The sequence below is a fragment of the Theropithecus gelada genome, chromosome 16 (genome assembly GCF_003255815.1).
Source record: "Theropithecus gelada isolate Dixy chromosome 16, Tgel_1.0, whole genome shotgun sequence".
NCBI classification, from domain to species: Eukaryota; Metazoa; Chordata; class Mammalia; order Primates; family Cercopithecidae; genus Theropithecus; species Theropithecus gelada.
This window is the reverse complement of record NC_037684.1, coordinates 74,153,101-74,170,917: the sequence shown is the minus strand read 5'-3', so window position 1 is coordinate 74,170,917 and position 17,817 is coordinate 74,153,101. Positions and strand designations below refer to the sequence as shown.

Here is a 17,817-nt window from a genome sequence, read left to right as displayed (position 1 = left end):
TCGAGCCATTTAGGTAACCACTTGCCATTCGTGCCTTTAGGTAACCCCTTGAGCAGCCTAAAGAAGCCTATAGACTTCTCCGAGTCGTTTTTGAGTATATTTTATTGACGTGAAATACACGCACGGAAAAGCGCACAAATCCAAAGTGTACTTCCGCGCATCTTCATAAAGTGAACACACTTGTAGCCTAAGAACCCAACCCTACCAGCTCCCGGCAGGCCCTGGCCCCCTTCCAGTCTCTCCTACTGAACAAGATTTTTGAGTGAAACCGGCGGGCCGGAGCGTGAGTTTCTGCTTGACGGGGCGGGGCCCGCGCGTGCTGCCCGGCCGTCAGTGTAGGGGGCCGTGAGTGTGCACCGGGTGGAGGGGCCTGAGGGGGCTCAGAGTGCGCGCGTTCGGGTATTAATTTGTCAGGGCTTGTGTGGCGCTCGGGATTGGGGGTTGTTTGGGGGCGCGAGCGTCGACTGTGGGACGCTGCGGAAGGGTGGGCCGTCTGCGTGGGGTCCTGGAGCGCAGGAGGCCGAGGGGGGGCGCGCGTGGACCACAAGGGCGGGGCCCTGGCGGGGTCGCAGGGGCGTGGCCTGCGGCCGTGGGGCGGGGCCTAGGCGGGCTCGGGGGCGGGGTCTGCGGGCGCGCGCACGCGTCCGGCGCGCCCCCTCCCGGCCGCCATGTTGGCTGGTGTGTGGGTGTCAAACGGAGCCAGACGCGGCGGTGGCGGCGGCTCCGCGGGCTCCGGTCGCTCCCGCCTCCCCAGCGCTGCCGGCGGCCGCAGCGGCGCACCCACGCCGGCCCGGAGGAGCAGAGGTGAGCCAGAGCCCGTGGGGCTCCGGGGCCAGAGCGAGTCACCAGGGCGAGGACCCTCCCCCTCTCCAGGGCGCGGACGCCCCCAGAGCACAGGCTCTCTTACCTCACCAGCCCCGCCAGGGCATGCACCCCTGCCACCCCGCTGGTCCCTACGCTAGGCTCTGGGGGATTCCCTTCTTTCCAACCAGGCCCCGCCCCACGGACTGGAGCATGACCCCCTCCCCATCAGGATCCAGCTTTCCGCTGCAAGGATCTCCCCCCTCTTACCCGTCCCTATCACTGAGCACCTCCTTTTATGTCCCCAGAGTCCAGGGCGCCCCTTACTCCCTCCTCAGATCCTGGAGCCCCCTTCATCTTGGAACAACCCCGCCCCCCTCCCCAGAGCACGTTCCTCCTCTCCCCGGGCCCGGCGCCCCTTCCTCCTGATCCCAGCCTGGTCTCCCGCCCGCCCCCATGCAGAGCCCGGCCCGGGCGCCCTCCGGGAATCCGGGGAGGGGTCATTTTCTCTGTCCGGGATCCCGCCCGTGTCACCTTTCCTGGGGGCTGTAGCGGGGCCCCCTTCCGTCCTCGGGGACCAAGCTCCCCACTCCCCAGCCCCCACCCCCACGGAACAGCGGGGACGGGGGCGGAAGAGCCAGGCTCCAGCTGCCTTTTGTTCCGCGTGGGATGGCAGAGACCCACCCGGCCCGGCCGTCCTGCTCGGCTGATCCGGGTGGGTGAATGGGTGCGTGGGGGCTGGCTGGCCTCTTCCAGGAGACTCTTCCTCTCTCTCCCTATGGGGCGGCTCCCCCAGAGTCGAGCGCGTTGGGAGGCTGGCGTTTGCTAAAGGAGTCGTTGCCAACAGGTTTTTGTTTGCGACCTGAAGTTTGCCCAGTGGCTTTGCCTGGGGCAGCTTGAGCTCCCTGTGAACCCCCCGGCAGGAGCTTGTGGAAGGCCATTTCTCCGCCCAAGGACTCCGTCTGGGCGACTCCTTCACAGTTGTGCTGCCCTGGGGACGTATCTAAAATGTGCGCTTTAAGAGCGGAGAGGGCTTAACCATTATTAGGGTTTAGATGAGGGAAACTGAGGCCCAGAACTGCAGTTATTTGCCCAAGGTCACTCAGTGATACTGTGTCAGTGCAGAACTGGAAGCTAGGGCTCCAGGGCTCTGTTTACCACATTTAAGAACTTTTTTTTTTTAGGGAGATGTTCAGGACCCTACCTTCCCCTTTATTTTTAACATTTACACAAGAAAGTGGGCAGGAAAATATGAGAAGTAATGAGTTCTTCCTTTTCACCTCCAGAAAATACCCTGTGAAAGAACGGATTGGAACAGGGTGTTAAAATGATGGGAAAAGGTGAATTTTAAGAATCCCAGCTTCCTCTCATTATGTAATATAATGAAGATTTGGCAGAAAACGTGCTTCTTGTAGTTCTAGATACAGATTGCTAGGTGCTGACAAAATCTTCTGCTGAATCTGGCACAGCAGTAATTGAGTTAGCACTGATAATTAAGTTTTCATCTGTATTTAAATGAATATCAAAAGGGACTACAATTTGCTTCTGAATGGTACTTGTTCGGTGCTTGTTTTCGGGGCAAGTGATTGTGTTGGGGAAGCGCACCTAGACTTTTTAATCTTTTATTTTTTTGAGGCAGAGTCACAGTCTGTCACCCAGACTAGAGTGCAGTGGCACGATCTCGGCTCATCGCAACCTCCGCTTCCTGGGTTCAAGTGATTCTCCTGCCTCAGCCTCCGGCGTACCTGGGATTACAGGCGCACGCCAGCCACCAGGCCCAGCTAATTTTTCCATTTTTAGTAGAGACGGGGTTTCACCGTGTTGGCCAGGCTGGTCTTGAACTCCTGACCTCAGGTGATCCGCCCACCTTGGCCTCCCAAAGTGCTGGGATTACAGGCATGGGCTAGCTCATCCGGCCTAAATCTTTTATTTATCTGTATTTTTACTTTTACATTTTAAAAGCTTGTTTCCCTAGTTTTAAAATTGGGCTAGTCATCTTTACCAGTCTCACTGGGCTATTCTTTTGTAAGCATGGAATGAGATACTGATTATTAAAGATTTTGGTAAAGTGTAAGTTACTCTAAGGCATGATTCAGGACTGCGTCCCACAAGTCCCTGGACCAGGAGCCAGTTGGGATTGTCTTGTGGGATGTACTAAGTTCCCGTGGTTTACAGAGGCTTTTTGCCTCTCTGAAGCCTGAGCTGGCCAGATGGAGAGCTCTGTGGAAAACTCGTCCAGCAGTGTGTGTTGGGCCAAGCATTCGAGGTGTGAAGAAATGTAAAACTTTCAAGTGATAATATCTAGCTTCGTGTATGCAGCCTTGAAAAATGACCCAACCTTTGTAGAAATTCTCTGTATCACTAACCCTCTTCATAATGAGCGGAATATTTCCCAAGAATTGGGATTCTGATAAGAGTCCTGCAAAAGTTGAAAAGTTTTGGGACTTTTTTTTTTTTTTTAACTTTAATTAGGAGGAGCGGCACCTTTCAGTTGTGAACTGAAGTACTAAGAGATTTTTATGCATGGAATTGTCCTTGTCATACTTTTGGAAAGTGCATTAAAATTTTCTAAGTTTTCTGGCAGTTCTCACTGTTCCCCATAACCTTTCTGTCTGGCTTATAGGGTGTGAAGGACCACAATTTTTGTCATTTTATGGCATGTATACCTGGTGACCCTGAGACTTGGAGAAGTCAGAGGGCTGGATTTGGGGAATTTTTTTTTTTTTTGAGATAGAGTCTTACCCTGTCACCTAGTGACAGTGGCGCAATCTCGGCTCACTGCAAACCTCTGCCTCCCGGGTTCAAGCGGTTCTCCTGCCTCAGCCTCCCGAGTAGCTGGGACTACAGGTGTGTGCCACCATGCCCGGCTAATTTTTGTATTTTTAGTATAGATGGGGTTTTGCCATGCTGGTCAGGCTGATCTTGAACTCCTGACTTCAAGTGATCCACCTTTCTTGGCCTCCCAAAGTGCTGGGATTACAGGCATCAGCCACCATGGCTGGCCTTGGATTAGGGGAAGTTGAGGCTGGAAAAGATGTGAGGAATTATGTAGTTTGTATCCCTTTTTGTCTGCTGAACTTTTGACTCACATACTCGGTGTAAACAGACCTCTTCTGTGAATACTTTGCCGGCCAGCTCCCCGATGTTTGGCCCGTTTTTCTCCCATGCTACCTTCACCACCCCACACAGTCTGTTGATGCACTTAACACGACATTGTCCATGTATCTGGGGCTTTTGTGACACTGTGACATCTTGGAGGCCAGTGGTCACCTTGTCTTTACTTCTCCAGTACCAGGCTCAGTCTCTGATAGATAGTAGGTGCTCAGTAAAGGTCTGTCATCAGTATTCCTTGAGGTAGGGGAGCACATTTTTATGGCTCGGTTACTGCAGGCTCTACTGTTCTGTCGCACCGTTGTTGAAATCACTACTGTTGGTCCAGCAATTGTGTGTCAGTTGCATAGGTTTATCCACCTCATCTGCAGGTGAGGAAACTGAGGCCTAGGGAGTTTAAGGTACATGCTTGAGGTTGCACAGCCAGTAAATGATTTGAACAGATCTGTTGTACACCAAAATATTATTATAACTGTTACCGACTTCGAGGACCAGGTCTCACGGGGATGAAGAGACACACTGCAAGTTAACAGTGGACTGAGGGAGGTCGGGTGATATGATTAAGGTGGTTGAGGATGGGAAGAGCACATTTGTTTTTTGTCAGATGCATTGTGAAAAGAATGTTTATGTCCATCTATTGAGTTTTTGAAAATTGACAAACTTGCCGGGCATGGTGGCTCACACCTGTAATTCCAGCACTTTAGGAGGCTGAGGCAGGCGGATCACCCTGAGGTCAAGGGATCCAGACCATTCTGGCCAACATGGTGAAACCCCATCTCTACTAAAAATACAAAAATTAGCTGGCCATGGTGGCACATGCCTGTAGTCCCAGCTACTCAGGAGGCTCAGGCAGGATAATCGCTTGAACCTGGGAGGTGGAGGTTGCAGTGAGCCGAGATCGCGCCACTGCACTCCAGCTTGGTGACAGAGCAAGACTCTGTCTCAAAAAAAATTGACAAACTTTCTGATAAGTTCATCAATGGAACTTTATGGCTTAATTAGTTCATTCAAGTTAACTAAAAATAGAAACTTAGAAAAACAAATACAGTGAAATAAGCATATGTTGAAAGCCGTTTCAGCAGCTTTTTTTTTAAACCACCATAATTTCACATCAACACTTAACATAGGGATTACCACCCATTTGTGAGTAGAAAAACTGAGGCCCAGAGAGGTTAAGTAAGCTGTGAGGAACTGGCACAGCCAGGATTCAGAGTGAATCTGTGTAATTCCCAGGCTTGGTTCCCTTCTGCTCCACTGGCCCCTATAGAAGGCCCCACAAAATAATAGGTATTCATTTAAATTACAGCATAAATTTGTTGTGTGAAACTCACCACCAAGTTTATTTAGAAGGTTGGGAATTGTGAATAACGAGATTTCTGGGTCTTTCCTAACCTTAGAACCTTTGAAAACACTGTGGTTTGAATGTCAGTAATTAATGGATCATTTTATTTTAGCTGAGAGACGCTAGATTCGGTGTTTGATTAAAAAAGAAAAAAAGCCTAGGCCAGCCACGGTGGCTCATGCCTGTAATCCCAGCATTTTGGGAGGCTGAGGTGGGCGGATCACTTGAGGCCTAGAGTTTTTGAGACCAGCCTAGCCAGTGTGGCAAAGCCCTGTGTCAACCAAAAAAATACAAAAATTAGTCGGGCATAGTGGCATGCACCTGTCGTCCCAGCTACTCAGGAGGCTGAGGCAGGAAAATCACTTCAACTGGGAAGGGGAGGTTGCAGTGAAACTCCAGCCTGGGTAACAGAGCAAGACTGAGTGTCAAAAAACAAAAACAAAAAACCTGCATTCTTTTGAACCAGATCTGCAACATTGTTAAAATGCTCCCTATCCATGCATTGGATTCTTTCTGTGACTCATTCCCCTAGTACCTAGGTGCTGGAGCCTGCTTTGTTCCTGGGCACAGAAAGTCCTTTTCCTGATTCAGTTTCCTCTTGGTCCTGGTCTAGTCAGAGTGTGCTTCACTTTCAGGCCCTCTAGAGACAGAACAGGTATCTTAATTCTCTTTCTGTTCAAAGCAATATAAGGAATTGGACGTTCAAAGGGCTGTAAATAGAGGAACTCCCCATCTTCTCTTCATGGTAACCCTGCTGATACATAGAACAGGGAAAAGTAGGCTCATCCTGGGGGATGGCTGATCGTTTAGGGCTAATGGATGATATGGATTTATAAAGCATTTATAATTAATCACTTCTGAGTGCAGACTTCTTCCTCTGGGTCCCGACCCTCTTAGGTAGTTGCATGTTGCAGCAGCTCAATAGCTGAGAACACCAAGTGGTACAGTTAATTTGGCTTCAAAGGCCATGTGGCAGATAGCTTTGGAATGAGGTGTGGGTACTTACGGGCCTCCTGGCTGGGTGGCTTTGGGCACTTTAATCACTGAGCTTTGGTTTCCTCATCTCCAAAGGGGGGCTCATAATCACTACTTCATGGAATAGACTAGCCTTTTTTCTCAAACTCCAGTGTGCAGCAGAAGCACCCAGAGGGCTTGCTGAACATGTGTCCGGGGCTCCACCCCATTGTTTCTCATTAGGGAGGGGAGGCCTGAGAATGTGTCTTTTTTTTTTTTTATTAAGATAGAGTCTTGTTCTATTGACCAGGCTGGAGTGCAGTGGCGCGATCTTGGTTCACTGCAACCTCCACTTCCTAGGTTAAAGCGATTTTTCTGCCTCAGCTTCCTAAGTAGCTGGGATTACAGGCGCATGCCACCATGCCCAGCTAATTTTTTTTTTTTTTTGAGACGGAGTCTCGCTGTCTCCCAGGCTGGAGTGCAGTGGCGCAATCTCAGCTCATTCCAAGCTCCGCCTTCCGGGTTCATGCCATTCTCCTGCTTCAGCCTCCCGAGTAGCTGGGACTACAGGCTGCTGCCACCACGCCGGGCTAATTTTTTGTATTTTTAGTAGAGATGGGGTTTTACCATGTTGGCCAGACTGGTCTCAAACTCCTGACCTCAAGTGATCTTCCTGTCTTGGCCTCCCAAAGTGCTGGTATTACAGGTGTGAGCTACCGTGCCTGGCAGAGAATGTGTTTTTTTTTTTTTTTTTTTTTTTTTGAGACGGAGTGTCGCTCTGTCGCCCAGGCTGGAGTGCAGTGGCTGGATCTCAGCTCACTGCAAGCTCCGCCTCCCGGGTTTACGCCATTCTCCTGCCTCAGCCTCCCGAGTAGCTGGGACTACAGGAGCCCGCCACCTCGCCCGGCTAGTTTTTTGTACTTTTTAGTAGAGACAGGGTTTCACCGTGTTAGCCAGGATGGTCTCGATCTCTTGACCTCGTGATCCGCCCATCTCGGCCTCCCAAAGTGCTGGGATTACAGGCTTGAGCCACCACGCCCGGCCTGAGAATGCGTATTTTTAGCCAGCTTCCAAATGCTACTGATGCTGCCGGTCTAGGGACCAAATTTGGGAACCTTGGCCCACAGGACTGAATGAGAAGGTGTGTAAGATGTCTAGCACCTGCTGGCTGTGCAGTAGGAACTAAAAAATGACACTGAAATGTTTCTAAAATATTGCTCTGAAGATGATGGATGGCATGACATTTGGAAAGGAAATGTGGGTTCTCAGAGAGTGTTTTCACTTCATTCTCTTATGATTGTAAGTTGGACTGTGGTCACAGGGATTATCACTGTTGGGTTAATTGAGGTGCTTTCCTTAATGAAGGGGACAGAAGATGTCATTGTCCTTTAAAAAAGGCTGTAAATCTTGGATTCTGTTGAAAAAGCTGGTTCATCATTCTCACACATCACGCAAGAAGTTTGTTGTCTAGGCTTTTTAGAATTGTAACTTGGGGGCTGGGTGTGGTGGCTCATGCTTGTAATCCCAGCACTTTGGGAGGCTGAGGCTGGTGGATCACTTGAGACCAGGAGTTGGAGACCAGTATGGCCAACATGGCGAAACCCCATCTCTACTAAAAATACAAAAATGAACCAGGTGTGGTGGTGTGGGCCTGTAGTCCCAACTACTTGGGAGGCTGAGGCACGAGAATTGATTGAACCCGGGAGGCAGAGGTTGCAGTGAGCTGAGATTATGCCACTAGACTCCAGCCTGTGTAAGGGAGTGTGACTTTTCTCAAAAAAAAAAAAAAAAAAATTGTAACTTGGAAAGGTTGAGGGAGTAATGCTGTTGGGTCCTCAATTCCCACAGGGCCACTTGGGATGGACCACTGTGTTAATGGAAGTTGCTTCTCCTCCCTACAGCAATTCATATTTAATATTCTTTCATGTTTACAGTTCAAATTTTTTCTTCATTGGTAATTAAACAACTTGTCCATCAAGACCGAATGTGCAGGGACGTGTGTGTGAGCTCTGATGGTTTTTGAATATTTCCTGTGTGCCAGGCCTTATGTTACTAATTTTATGTGCTGTGTTTAATTTTCATGGTCCTGCAAGCCCTATCACCATTTCTCATTTTGCATTTTAAAAAGCTAAGAGGGGTTCAGTAACCTGCCCCAGGCCATACAGCTAGTAAGTGCCCCAGCTGGTGTTTGCTGCCACTGTGTCAAACTCAGAACTGCTTTATTTCCACGACCTCGTTTGCAGCTGTGCCAGGTGCGCCCATTACCTCACTGTACCCTCACAACAGCCCCAAGAGGTAGGCTAAGCAAGCTGAGGCTCGGAAGAGTCAAGGTTGGTCATGGGCACCTGGCCAGTGGCTGGCTGGACCTGAATTCAGTCCCACGCCTGTCTGATTTTAGAGCTTTATGAAGTTGTTTCTATGACAACAGCTTACCTCTCTGTCATGTGACCCTAAGCTGCCTGGATGTGTACAACAGGGACCTAGGGCTACCCTAGCTGGCTTGACCCCAAGGAAGTCTGTGTGGGCTGGTAAGGGTTTTTGTGTTTGCAGAGCTGTGTTAAAATAATTGGCCAAATTGCTCTTTGAGCAAACGGGACATTTTACTTTGTGATCCTGCAGCTCTGCACACTGGTGTGGGTGCTAAGGACTGAGAACCCTTTACTAATGCTATTTTGTTAAAAGGGGGTCAAATTCATATGGAATTTGATAGTCTTTTTTTTTGAGTTGGAATCTCTGTCGCCAGGCTGGAGTGCAGGGGCGGCATCTCAGCTCACTGCAACCTCCGCCTCCCAGGTTTAAGCAATCCTCCTGCCTCAGCCTCCTGAGTAGCTGGGACTACAGGCATGTGCCACCACACCCAGCAAATTTTTGTAGTTTTAGTAGAGACGGGGTTTCACCATGTTGGCCAGGATGGTCTTGATCTCTCCTTTTTTTTTTTTTTTTTTTTAAGATGGAGTTTCGCTCTTGTCGCCCAAGCTTGAGTGTAGTGGTGCTATCTTGGCTCACTGCAACCTCCATCTGCTGGGCACAAGCGATTCTCCTGTCTCAGCCTCCTGAGTAGCTGGAACTACAGGCACGTGCCACCACGCCTGGCTAATGATTTTGTATTTTTAGTAGAGATGGGGTTTTACCATGTTGGCCAGGCTGGTCTCGAACCCCTGACCTCAGGTGATCCGCCAGCCTCGGCCTCCCAAAGTGCTGGGATTACAGGCATGAGCCACCACACCCAGCTGGAATTTGGTAGTCTTAAAAAATTACACCGGGTGCGGTGGCTCAAGCCTGTAATCCCAGCACTTTGGGAGGCCGAGACAGGCCGATCACGAGGTCAGGAGATCGAGACCATCCTGGCTAACACGGTGAAACCCCGTCTCTACTAAAAAATACAAAAAACTAGCTGGGCGAGGTGGTGGGCGTCTGTAGTCCCAGCTACTCGGGAGGCTGAGGCAGGAGAATGGCGTGAACCCAGGAGGCGGAGCTTGCAGTAAGCTGAGATCCAGCCACTGCACTCCAGCCTGGGTGACAGAGCGAGACCCCGTCTCACAAAAAAAAAAAAAAAAAAATACCTGTGGCTGGGCATGGTGGCTCATGCCTGTAATTCCAGCACTTTGGGAAGCTGAGGCAGGTAAATTAAGAGGTCAAGAGATCAAGACCATTCTGGCCAATGTGATGAAACCCTGTCTCTACTAAAAATACAAAAATTAGCCGGGTGTGGTGGCACACGCCTGTAGTCCCAGCTACTCGGAAGGCTGAGGAAGGAGGATCGCTTGAACCGGGAGGCAGAGGTTGCAGTGAGCTGAGATTGTGCCACTGTACTCCAGCCTGGCGACAGAGCGAGACTGTCTCCAAAAAAAAAAATAAAAATTCCATGTGAAGTATCTCCTTCCCCAGTAGGCAATTAACACCTGGGTTCTAGCCAATGGGTAATTTTCTCTCTGGTCTTAAAATGTCCTGGGGAGGCTGGGGTGTGAGCACTTTCCCAAGGTTTGAGCACTGCTCGCAGCTCCCCAGCCAAGGAATGGTAAACAGCTATGTGTTGGTGCCTGCCCTGCACTTGTGGGAGGCCCTGGAGGCTTGGACTTGAGTGTGTTTTGTGAACTCTTTAAGACTCTGAGGTGAATAAATCAATGTAAGCAATAAGTTGTATTAAAAGACCCCTTCCCCCACCTCCAAAAAAAAAAAAAGTCCTAGCAGTAAAGGGACACATTCAGTTTTTTTTTTTTTTTTTCCTGAAAGCAAGTCCTCCTTGTGTGCTTTTTTTTTTTTTTTTTTTGAGACAGAGTCGTGCTCTGTCATCCAGGCTGGAGTGCAGTGACACCATCTTGGCTCACTGCAAGGTCTGCCCCCGGGTTCACACCATTCTCCTGCCTCAGCCTCCTGAGTAGCTGGGACTACAGGTGCCCGCCACCACGCCTGGCTAATTTCTTTTTGTATTTATGGTAGAGGCGGGGTTTCACCGTGTTAGCCAGGATGGTCTCGATCTCCTGACCTCGTGATCTGCCTGCCTCAGCTTTCCAAAGTGCTGGGATTACAGGCATGAGCCACCGGGCCGGTGTGCCTTTTTGATACTCAGAGCTGTCCTGGGATATAATGACTATACTATGGATGGCAAAATTTGGGAAACATCTGATTGGGGAAAGAATTTGTATGTCACTTTATGAGAAGCAACTAGGAGATGTAGAAGTATGGGCATTTCAAGGACAGTTTAATAACTGAGGCCAGTGTCAACTGGAAAAATATGGAACACGTGATCTAGAGGCAAATAATGGTTATAAATGAAATGCCACCAAGAACTTAGTCTAATTGAGAAGACAAAGTTAATATCTGTGAGACAGAAGCTAGCAGTTTGTTGAGCCATGATTTTGATTCTTTGTCAGAGGGTCAAGAATGGAGAAAAAATTTAGAAGAATCAGGGAAGGCATCAGGAGCAGGTAGGATTTGAGCTGGACCTTGAAGAACAACAAATGGTATCCCTAAATGGAAGGCAGATGGGAAAGTATTTTGGATCTCAGGAACGGCAGGAGTTAAAGCTTGAGATGGGATGGGGTAGGTGCCTTGAGTGTGTGCAGACTCCTGCAGCTGGCGCTGGGTGGATGCCTGCTGGGAGCAGTGAGCTCCCAGGTGGCCAGATGGCCACTGGCTCTGATGAGGCAGCAGCCTTGGGGTTTGGTTTTCTGGGTAGTAGAGAGCAGGGTAGGTCTTGAGGAGTAGGTGCCACCTCAAGTGTTTGAGAAGGGGGACCTGTAGAGTAATCTCTGTGGGTGGGGGCCTGGCTCAGACTGGCTTCCTAAGACGGGCTAGATAGCAGTTCTAGAGATGGAGAGTGAAGAGAGGCCAGAGTTGAGTTGTGTTTAGGGAGTAAAGGGGGCCTCGGTGCTGGCTTGGAAGTTTGGATTCGACACCCCGGGAGCCTGCAAATCATGTGGCCTGGAAAGCTAGAAAAATGCCCATGATGGGGCCCCACCCCAGACCAATCAAAGGGGAACCAGTAATGTTTTGAAGGGCCCCCAGATAATTCTCATAGTCTGTGTGGGTGGAGAAGCTGAGCTGTGTGCTCGGAGGAGCTGCTGGGAGTGTCAGGGATTGGAAGGGGAAAACTGGAGCCAGAAGAAGCCTTTGAAGTAATGTGGTGTGGGGACTGGGTTCCTGAGCAATTGTAGAATGACTGTGGATGGACTGGTGGAATCAGGGCTGGAGAGGAACTGGCAGAAATGATCACCCTGGCTGAAATACGCCTCTACGCTACCTTGGAAAAGGACAGCTTAGCAGAAAGTTTAAACAGGGGACGGGCAGAAGAGACTGTGATCCACCTATTTGGCAAGCCTCCTTTCAACCTGCATTTTAGCCACAGAGCAGGCACAGCAGGTTCTTATCTGTTCTCTCAAGCTTGCTAGCCAAGTTCCTCCCCACACCCTAAATTGTAATGACTGCAGCAGATGGTACATGTAAAATTTTAAATGGCATTTCTTTAATTTTATTAAAGATAGTTGTAATGTAGAGTTACTAATTTAGATAGATTCACTTTATTCAAAGTCTAGAAGTGAGATTTTACATGGTACAGTTAATGCATGTCACAGTGTCATTGTAATATATGATATTTCAGTCAGAAAATGAGTTTATAGTTCACTTCATTTATTTTTTTTATTTTTTTATTTTTTTTTTGAGACGGAGTCTCGCTCTGCCGCCCAGGCTGGAGCGCAGTGGCCGGATCTCAGCTCACTGCAAGCTCCGCCTTCCGGGTTCACGCCATTCTCCTGCCTCAGCCTTCCGAGTAGCTGGGACTACAGGCGCCCGCCACCTTGCCCGGCTAGTCTTTTTGTATTTTTTAGTAGAGATGGGGTTTCACCGTGTTAGCCAGGATGGTCTCGATCTCCTGACCTCGTGATCCGCCCGTCTCGGCCTCCCAAAGTGCTGGGATTACAGGCTTGAGCCACCGCGCCCGGCCCACCTCATTTATTCTTAATGCTTATTGAGCACATATGTATTATGTGCTGTTGGCTGGGAACGCATGAGTGAATAAAATTTAAGTTCCTCTTACATTTCAAAATAGTTTTTGGTCTGCAGATGGTGGCTTTTGCCTCAGTAACAAGTAATATTAGTTTTGGGAGATAGCTGGGGGAGGGAAGTTTAGAAAGTGGTGTCAAACGTTAGAATGGAACCTGGGAACCAGAGAAGGCTTCGAGGAAGTAGTATGTAAGTCGAGTCTTGAAGGAAGAGTGGGAGTTCTCAGGGACAGAGATGAGAGGATCCCTGGCTGAGGGAGCTGCATTATGCAGAGGCCTGAGCTGAACAAGGAGGGTGTGGAGGAGGAAAAGCTGGACATGTGGCAGAGGCCCAGCTGCCTACTGACCAGACTCTCCAGGCAGGACAGACGAGAGCTTGGTGAGGTTTGACTCATGGGCTGTGGTTTTCACATAGCCTTTTGGCGGTGAGTGGGCAGGACTGTGGGACTTGCACCCCACCTCTAATCAGAGCACCTCTGTGCTGGTGAAAGTGGGGAGCTAAAAAGAGTCCGCTTGAGAAGTGTTCCTCTGCCGTTGAAGAACAACCAAAGTTATCTGGAGCTGCAGTGAGCAAACTGGTACCCCGAGGGTGGCTGGGAGGGAGAGATTAGAGGTTTCTTCCAGAGGACCTGAAGAGCCCTCACTTTTTTCTGTTTGCAATGAGATGAATGGAGATGAAAAGTGTTCCTGTTCCCTCCTCTACTCCGGACCAGTTTCTCAAGGCCTTTGGGTAACATATATGTGATTAAACAGTCCCTTAGGAATAGAACTTTTAGTTAAGCAGCTCTGTTTTCCAGAAATCCCTGGATAATTTTATGACCATGTGGTAAAGGTAAGGGACCTTGCGTTAACTTCAGATGAATGTCAGAGAGCTGCTGTGTGCTAGGCTCTGGGTACCCAGGAAATGGTCCTCGCCCTTGACTCTGCCCAGTCTGGACTAGAAAAGTGGTCCTTGGGTGGATTGCGCTCACAGATCTGTTTTGTTTGTGCCTTTCTAAACATTAAAATTGGTTGCTCTGTCAGTTTCGTATGGCTGCTGTGACAAATTGCCACAAATGCGGTGACTTAAAACAATACAGTTGTATAGGCAGGAAGTCCAACACAGGTCTTAATGGGCTGAGGTCATGGTGTAGTTAGGACTGGTTCCTGCTGGAGGCTGTTGGGGGGAACCCGTTTCCCTGCCTTTCCAGCTTCTTGAGGCCTTCTGTGTTCCTTGGCTCATGCTCCTTCCATCTTTAAAGCCAAATTCGGTTTTCCACTCTTTCCCACGTGGTTTCTCTCTGACCCTGACTCTTCTGCCTCCCACTTCTACTTTTAAGGATTCTTGTGATTACATTGGGCACACTGAATAATCCAGGATGCTGTGTTTTAAAATCAGCTGATTAGAAACTTAAATTCTTTTTTTTTTTTTTTTTGTGATGGAGTCTTGCTCTGTCACCTAGTCTGGAGTGCGGTGGCGCCATCTTGGCACACTGCAACCTCCGCCTCCCAGGTTCAAGGGATTCTCCTGCCTCAGCCCCCCGAGTAGCTGGGATTACAGGTGTGCAGCACCATGCCCAGCTAATTTTTGTATTTTTTAGTAGAAAATGGGATTTCGCCATGATGGCCAGGCTGGTCTCCAACTCCTAACCTCGAGTGATCCACCTGTCTCAGCCTCCCAAAGTGCTGGGATTACAGGCGTAAACCACCGTGCCTTGCCTAGAAACTTAAATTCTAACTGCTACCTTAATTCTCCTTTGCCACAAAACATAACATATTCACAGGTTCTGGGATTAAGATGTGGTTATCTTTGGGAGGCCACTATTTGCTGGTCATAGTTGCCAACATTAAAATCAGGAGATCTTACATAGCCTCCCAGTCTTGCAGCTTCATTGACAAATCAGAACACTTGGCAGCCTGGGGCTTGTTCTGTTGCCTGGCAACAGTGGGTCAGAGCCAGTGTCGGCGCCATCTCTAGTTGGGGCTTGCGGGTGCCAGTTCTCCACAGACCTCCACCCTCCCCATGGTGCCTGCTCATTTCCCCTGGTTGTCTGGTCCCTGCTCTGGGGACACAGGGGCTTACACAGAGTCCAGTCAGGGCAGAATCCCCAATGCAGGGTGGCTGGGTTTGTCTGCCTCTCTGTTCATGCCCTGCTCCTTGCCCCTCTGCCCCTCCCCCCTCGCTGCCTCTATACCCTTTCCCTGAAGCCTCTTCTGGCTCTGCCTGGCACACACTGTCCCTCCTCCTCTCTGTGCCCTTCTCTCTCTGACCCAGGGCTCTACATTCCACAGCATCTCTGGTGCTATTTTAGGTGGGATTGTTTGTGCCATGATTCCTTGTCTCTTTTCCCCTCCTTTTCTGGCACCCAACACTAGTACATTCTGATGCCTTCCCTTTTATGTCTTGCATTGGTGTTGGTGAAAATCAAGTCTTTATAATGTACCTTTAGAGCAATACCCGTTAAAAACCAGGATCACACAACAAGCATGTAGTTGAACATCTGTGTGCCTTGCACTCTCCTAGACATTGGAAATGCCATGGGGACTCCTGTCCTGCCTCTAGTTCTAGAAGAGAGATAGGGGAAACAAATGGGTAGGCAATCACATGTCAGCTTCTTACTGCATCTGGAGAGGCAGGATCTTGCTTCCTTCAGCCCCCAAGCCTGGAGGTGAGCTCTGTTTGCATTGTGTGTTAGGTGGGGTTGTTTGTGGGGCTCTGTTAAAAGCATTTCAGTGGAAGATCCCTGAGTTTGCAGACATCACTTGGACCCCCAGCTTGTAGTTGAATTTTGTTTTTTTGAGAAGTGCAGTGGTGTAATCTCAGCTCACTGCAACCTCCGCCTCCTGGGTTCAAGCGATCACCTTGCCTCAGCCTCCTGAATAGCTAGGATTAGAGGTGTACGCCACCACTTCTGGCTAATTTTTGTATTTTTGTTTTTTGGTTTTTTTTTTTTTTTTGAGACGGAGTCTCGCTCTGTCGCCCAGGCTGGATTGCAGTGGCCGGATCTCGGCTCACTGCAAGCTCCGCCTCCCGGGTTCACGCCATTCTCCTGCCTCAGCCTCCGGAGCAGCTGGGACTACAGGTGCCCGCCACCACGCCCGGCTAGTTTTTTTGTATCTTTTGGTAGAGACGGGGTTTCATCGTGTTAGCCAGGATGGTCTCGATCTCCTGACCTCGTGATCCGCCCGTCTCGGCCTCCCAAAGTGCTGGGATTACAGGCTTGAGCCACCGCGCCCGGCCTAATTTTTGTATTTTTAGTAGAGATGGGGTTTTACCATATTGGCCAGGCTGGTTTCGAACTCCTGACCTCAGGTGATCTGCCTGCCTTGGCCTCCTAAAGTGCTGGGATTACAGGTGTGAGCCACTGCACCTGGCCAGATAGTTGAGTTTGGAGCAGGCAACTTGGAGGCTTGGATATCATACAGGTTGAGGATCCCTTGTCTGAACTGCTTGGGACTAGAAATGTTTTAGATACTAGATTTTTTTGGATTTTGGAATGTTTGCATATGTATAATGAGATATCTTGGGGATGGAACTCAAGTCTAAACGTGAAATTCGTTTATGTTTTGTGTATACCTTACACATATAGCTTGAAGATAATTTTATATAATATTTTAAGTAAGTGTGTACAAAACAAAGATTTGACTGCATTTTGATGGTGACCTGTTGCATGAAGTCAGGTGTGGAGTTTTCCACTTGAGGCATCATGTTGCTGCTTAAGAAGTTTCTGATTTTGGAACATTTTGGATTTTGGATTTTCATGTTAGGGATACCTAATGTGAGACAGACTAGGCCACACAGTTCTCTGCACTGCTGCTTGGTGATCTGAACTGGGGCTCTGATTATTTTTTGAGGGGCATTTTATTTGCCTTCTTTGAAGGGGCTTGCATTGAGTGAGTCTGCACTGTTGGGCTCAGGGTGGAGCATACCTGGTTGAGCCACCAGAGTTTAACAGCTTAAGGGCAGCCTGTCCTTTTATCTACAGAGTATATTAACATGATAAAGATCTTTGGAAACTTACTTAAAAGCAAAATGAAACATTTCATGATGGAGGATTTCAAACAGAAAAGTAGAATGGTTTAGTGAACTCCCATCACTTAGCTTCAACAGTTAATTCTAGGCTCCTGCACCTTAGATGATTTTAAAGCAAATCCCAGTCTTCACTTTATTGGCAAATGCTTCAATATATATCTCTAACAGATAATGGACTCTTTATAAACTTATTTTTAAGTGAAGACTGACCACCAGCTCTCCTAATTCTGATTTTTGTATTTCTGTGTTTGAAGCTGATTTTTTTTAGTTGTGGAATAATGATTATATTTACACAAAATCTTGATTGATTGACTGAGACAGGGTCTTGCTTTGGCGCCCAGGCTGGAGTACAGTGGCGTGATCTCAGTTCACTGCAACCTCCACCTCCTGGGCTCAAGCCATCCTCCCACCTCAGCCTCCTGAGCAGCTGGGGCTACAGGTGCGTGTCACCATCGCCGGCTAATTTTTTGTAATTTTTGTAGAGATGGGGTTTCACCATGTTGCCTAGCTCCAGACTGGTCTTGAACTCCTGAGTGCAAGAGGCATGAGCCACCACACCCAGTCACCATGCTAAGGATTTAAAAGTGAACAGTTCTGTGGCATATGGTACATTTATAGTGTTGTGCCACTATCTAGTTTCAGAACTTTTTCATCATTCCAAAAGAAAATCCACACTCATTAGGTAGTTGCTCCTCAATTTCCCCAGCCCCTGGTATCCGTTAACCTACTTTCTGTCTATATGGGGTTTGCCTATTCTGGACATTTCATATAAATGCAGTTATACAATATCTGGCTTTTTGTATTGGCTTCTTTCACCTAGCATGTTTTCCAAGTTCATCCATGTTGTAGCATGGATCCAAACTTCATTCCTTTTTATGACCAAATTGTATTCCATTGTATGGATATACTACAATTTATTTATTTAGTGGTGGACACTTGGGTTGTTTCCACGTCGTTTGACTATTGTAAATAGTTGCTTTTTTTTTTTTTTTTTTTTTTTTTGTTGTTTCGTTCTCTCACGCTTGCGCGGGGGTGCCGGGTCTCGGCTCACTTCAAGCTCCGCCCCACTCCCCCCCCCGGGTGTTCGCCCTTTCCCG

The 17,817-nt window shown here is 48.7% G+C and overlaps 1 protein-coding gene across 3 annotated transcripts in view; it reads left to right on the top strand.

Annotated features, from left to right (window-relative positions):
• Nucleotides 1-613: 613 nt before the first annotated feature.
• Nucleotides 614-17,817, top strand: part of EPN2 (epsin 2) — a 102,525-nt gene continuing 85,321 nt past the window's right edge. For 2 of the 3 annotated variants that reach the window (XM_025361515.1, XM_025361514.1), the window contains exon 1: nucleotides 614-804. Coding sequence is in view for 1 of the 3 variants with exons in the window: in XM_025361517.1 (XP_025217302.1) it covers nucleotides 669-804 (136 nt within the window). In the remaining 2 variants the exon portion in view is untranslated. The remainder of the gene's footprint in view (nucleotides 805-17,817) is intronic. The other variant, XM_025361517.1, reaches the window with a different exon arrangement.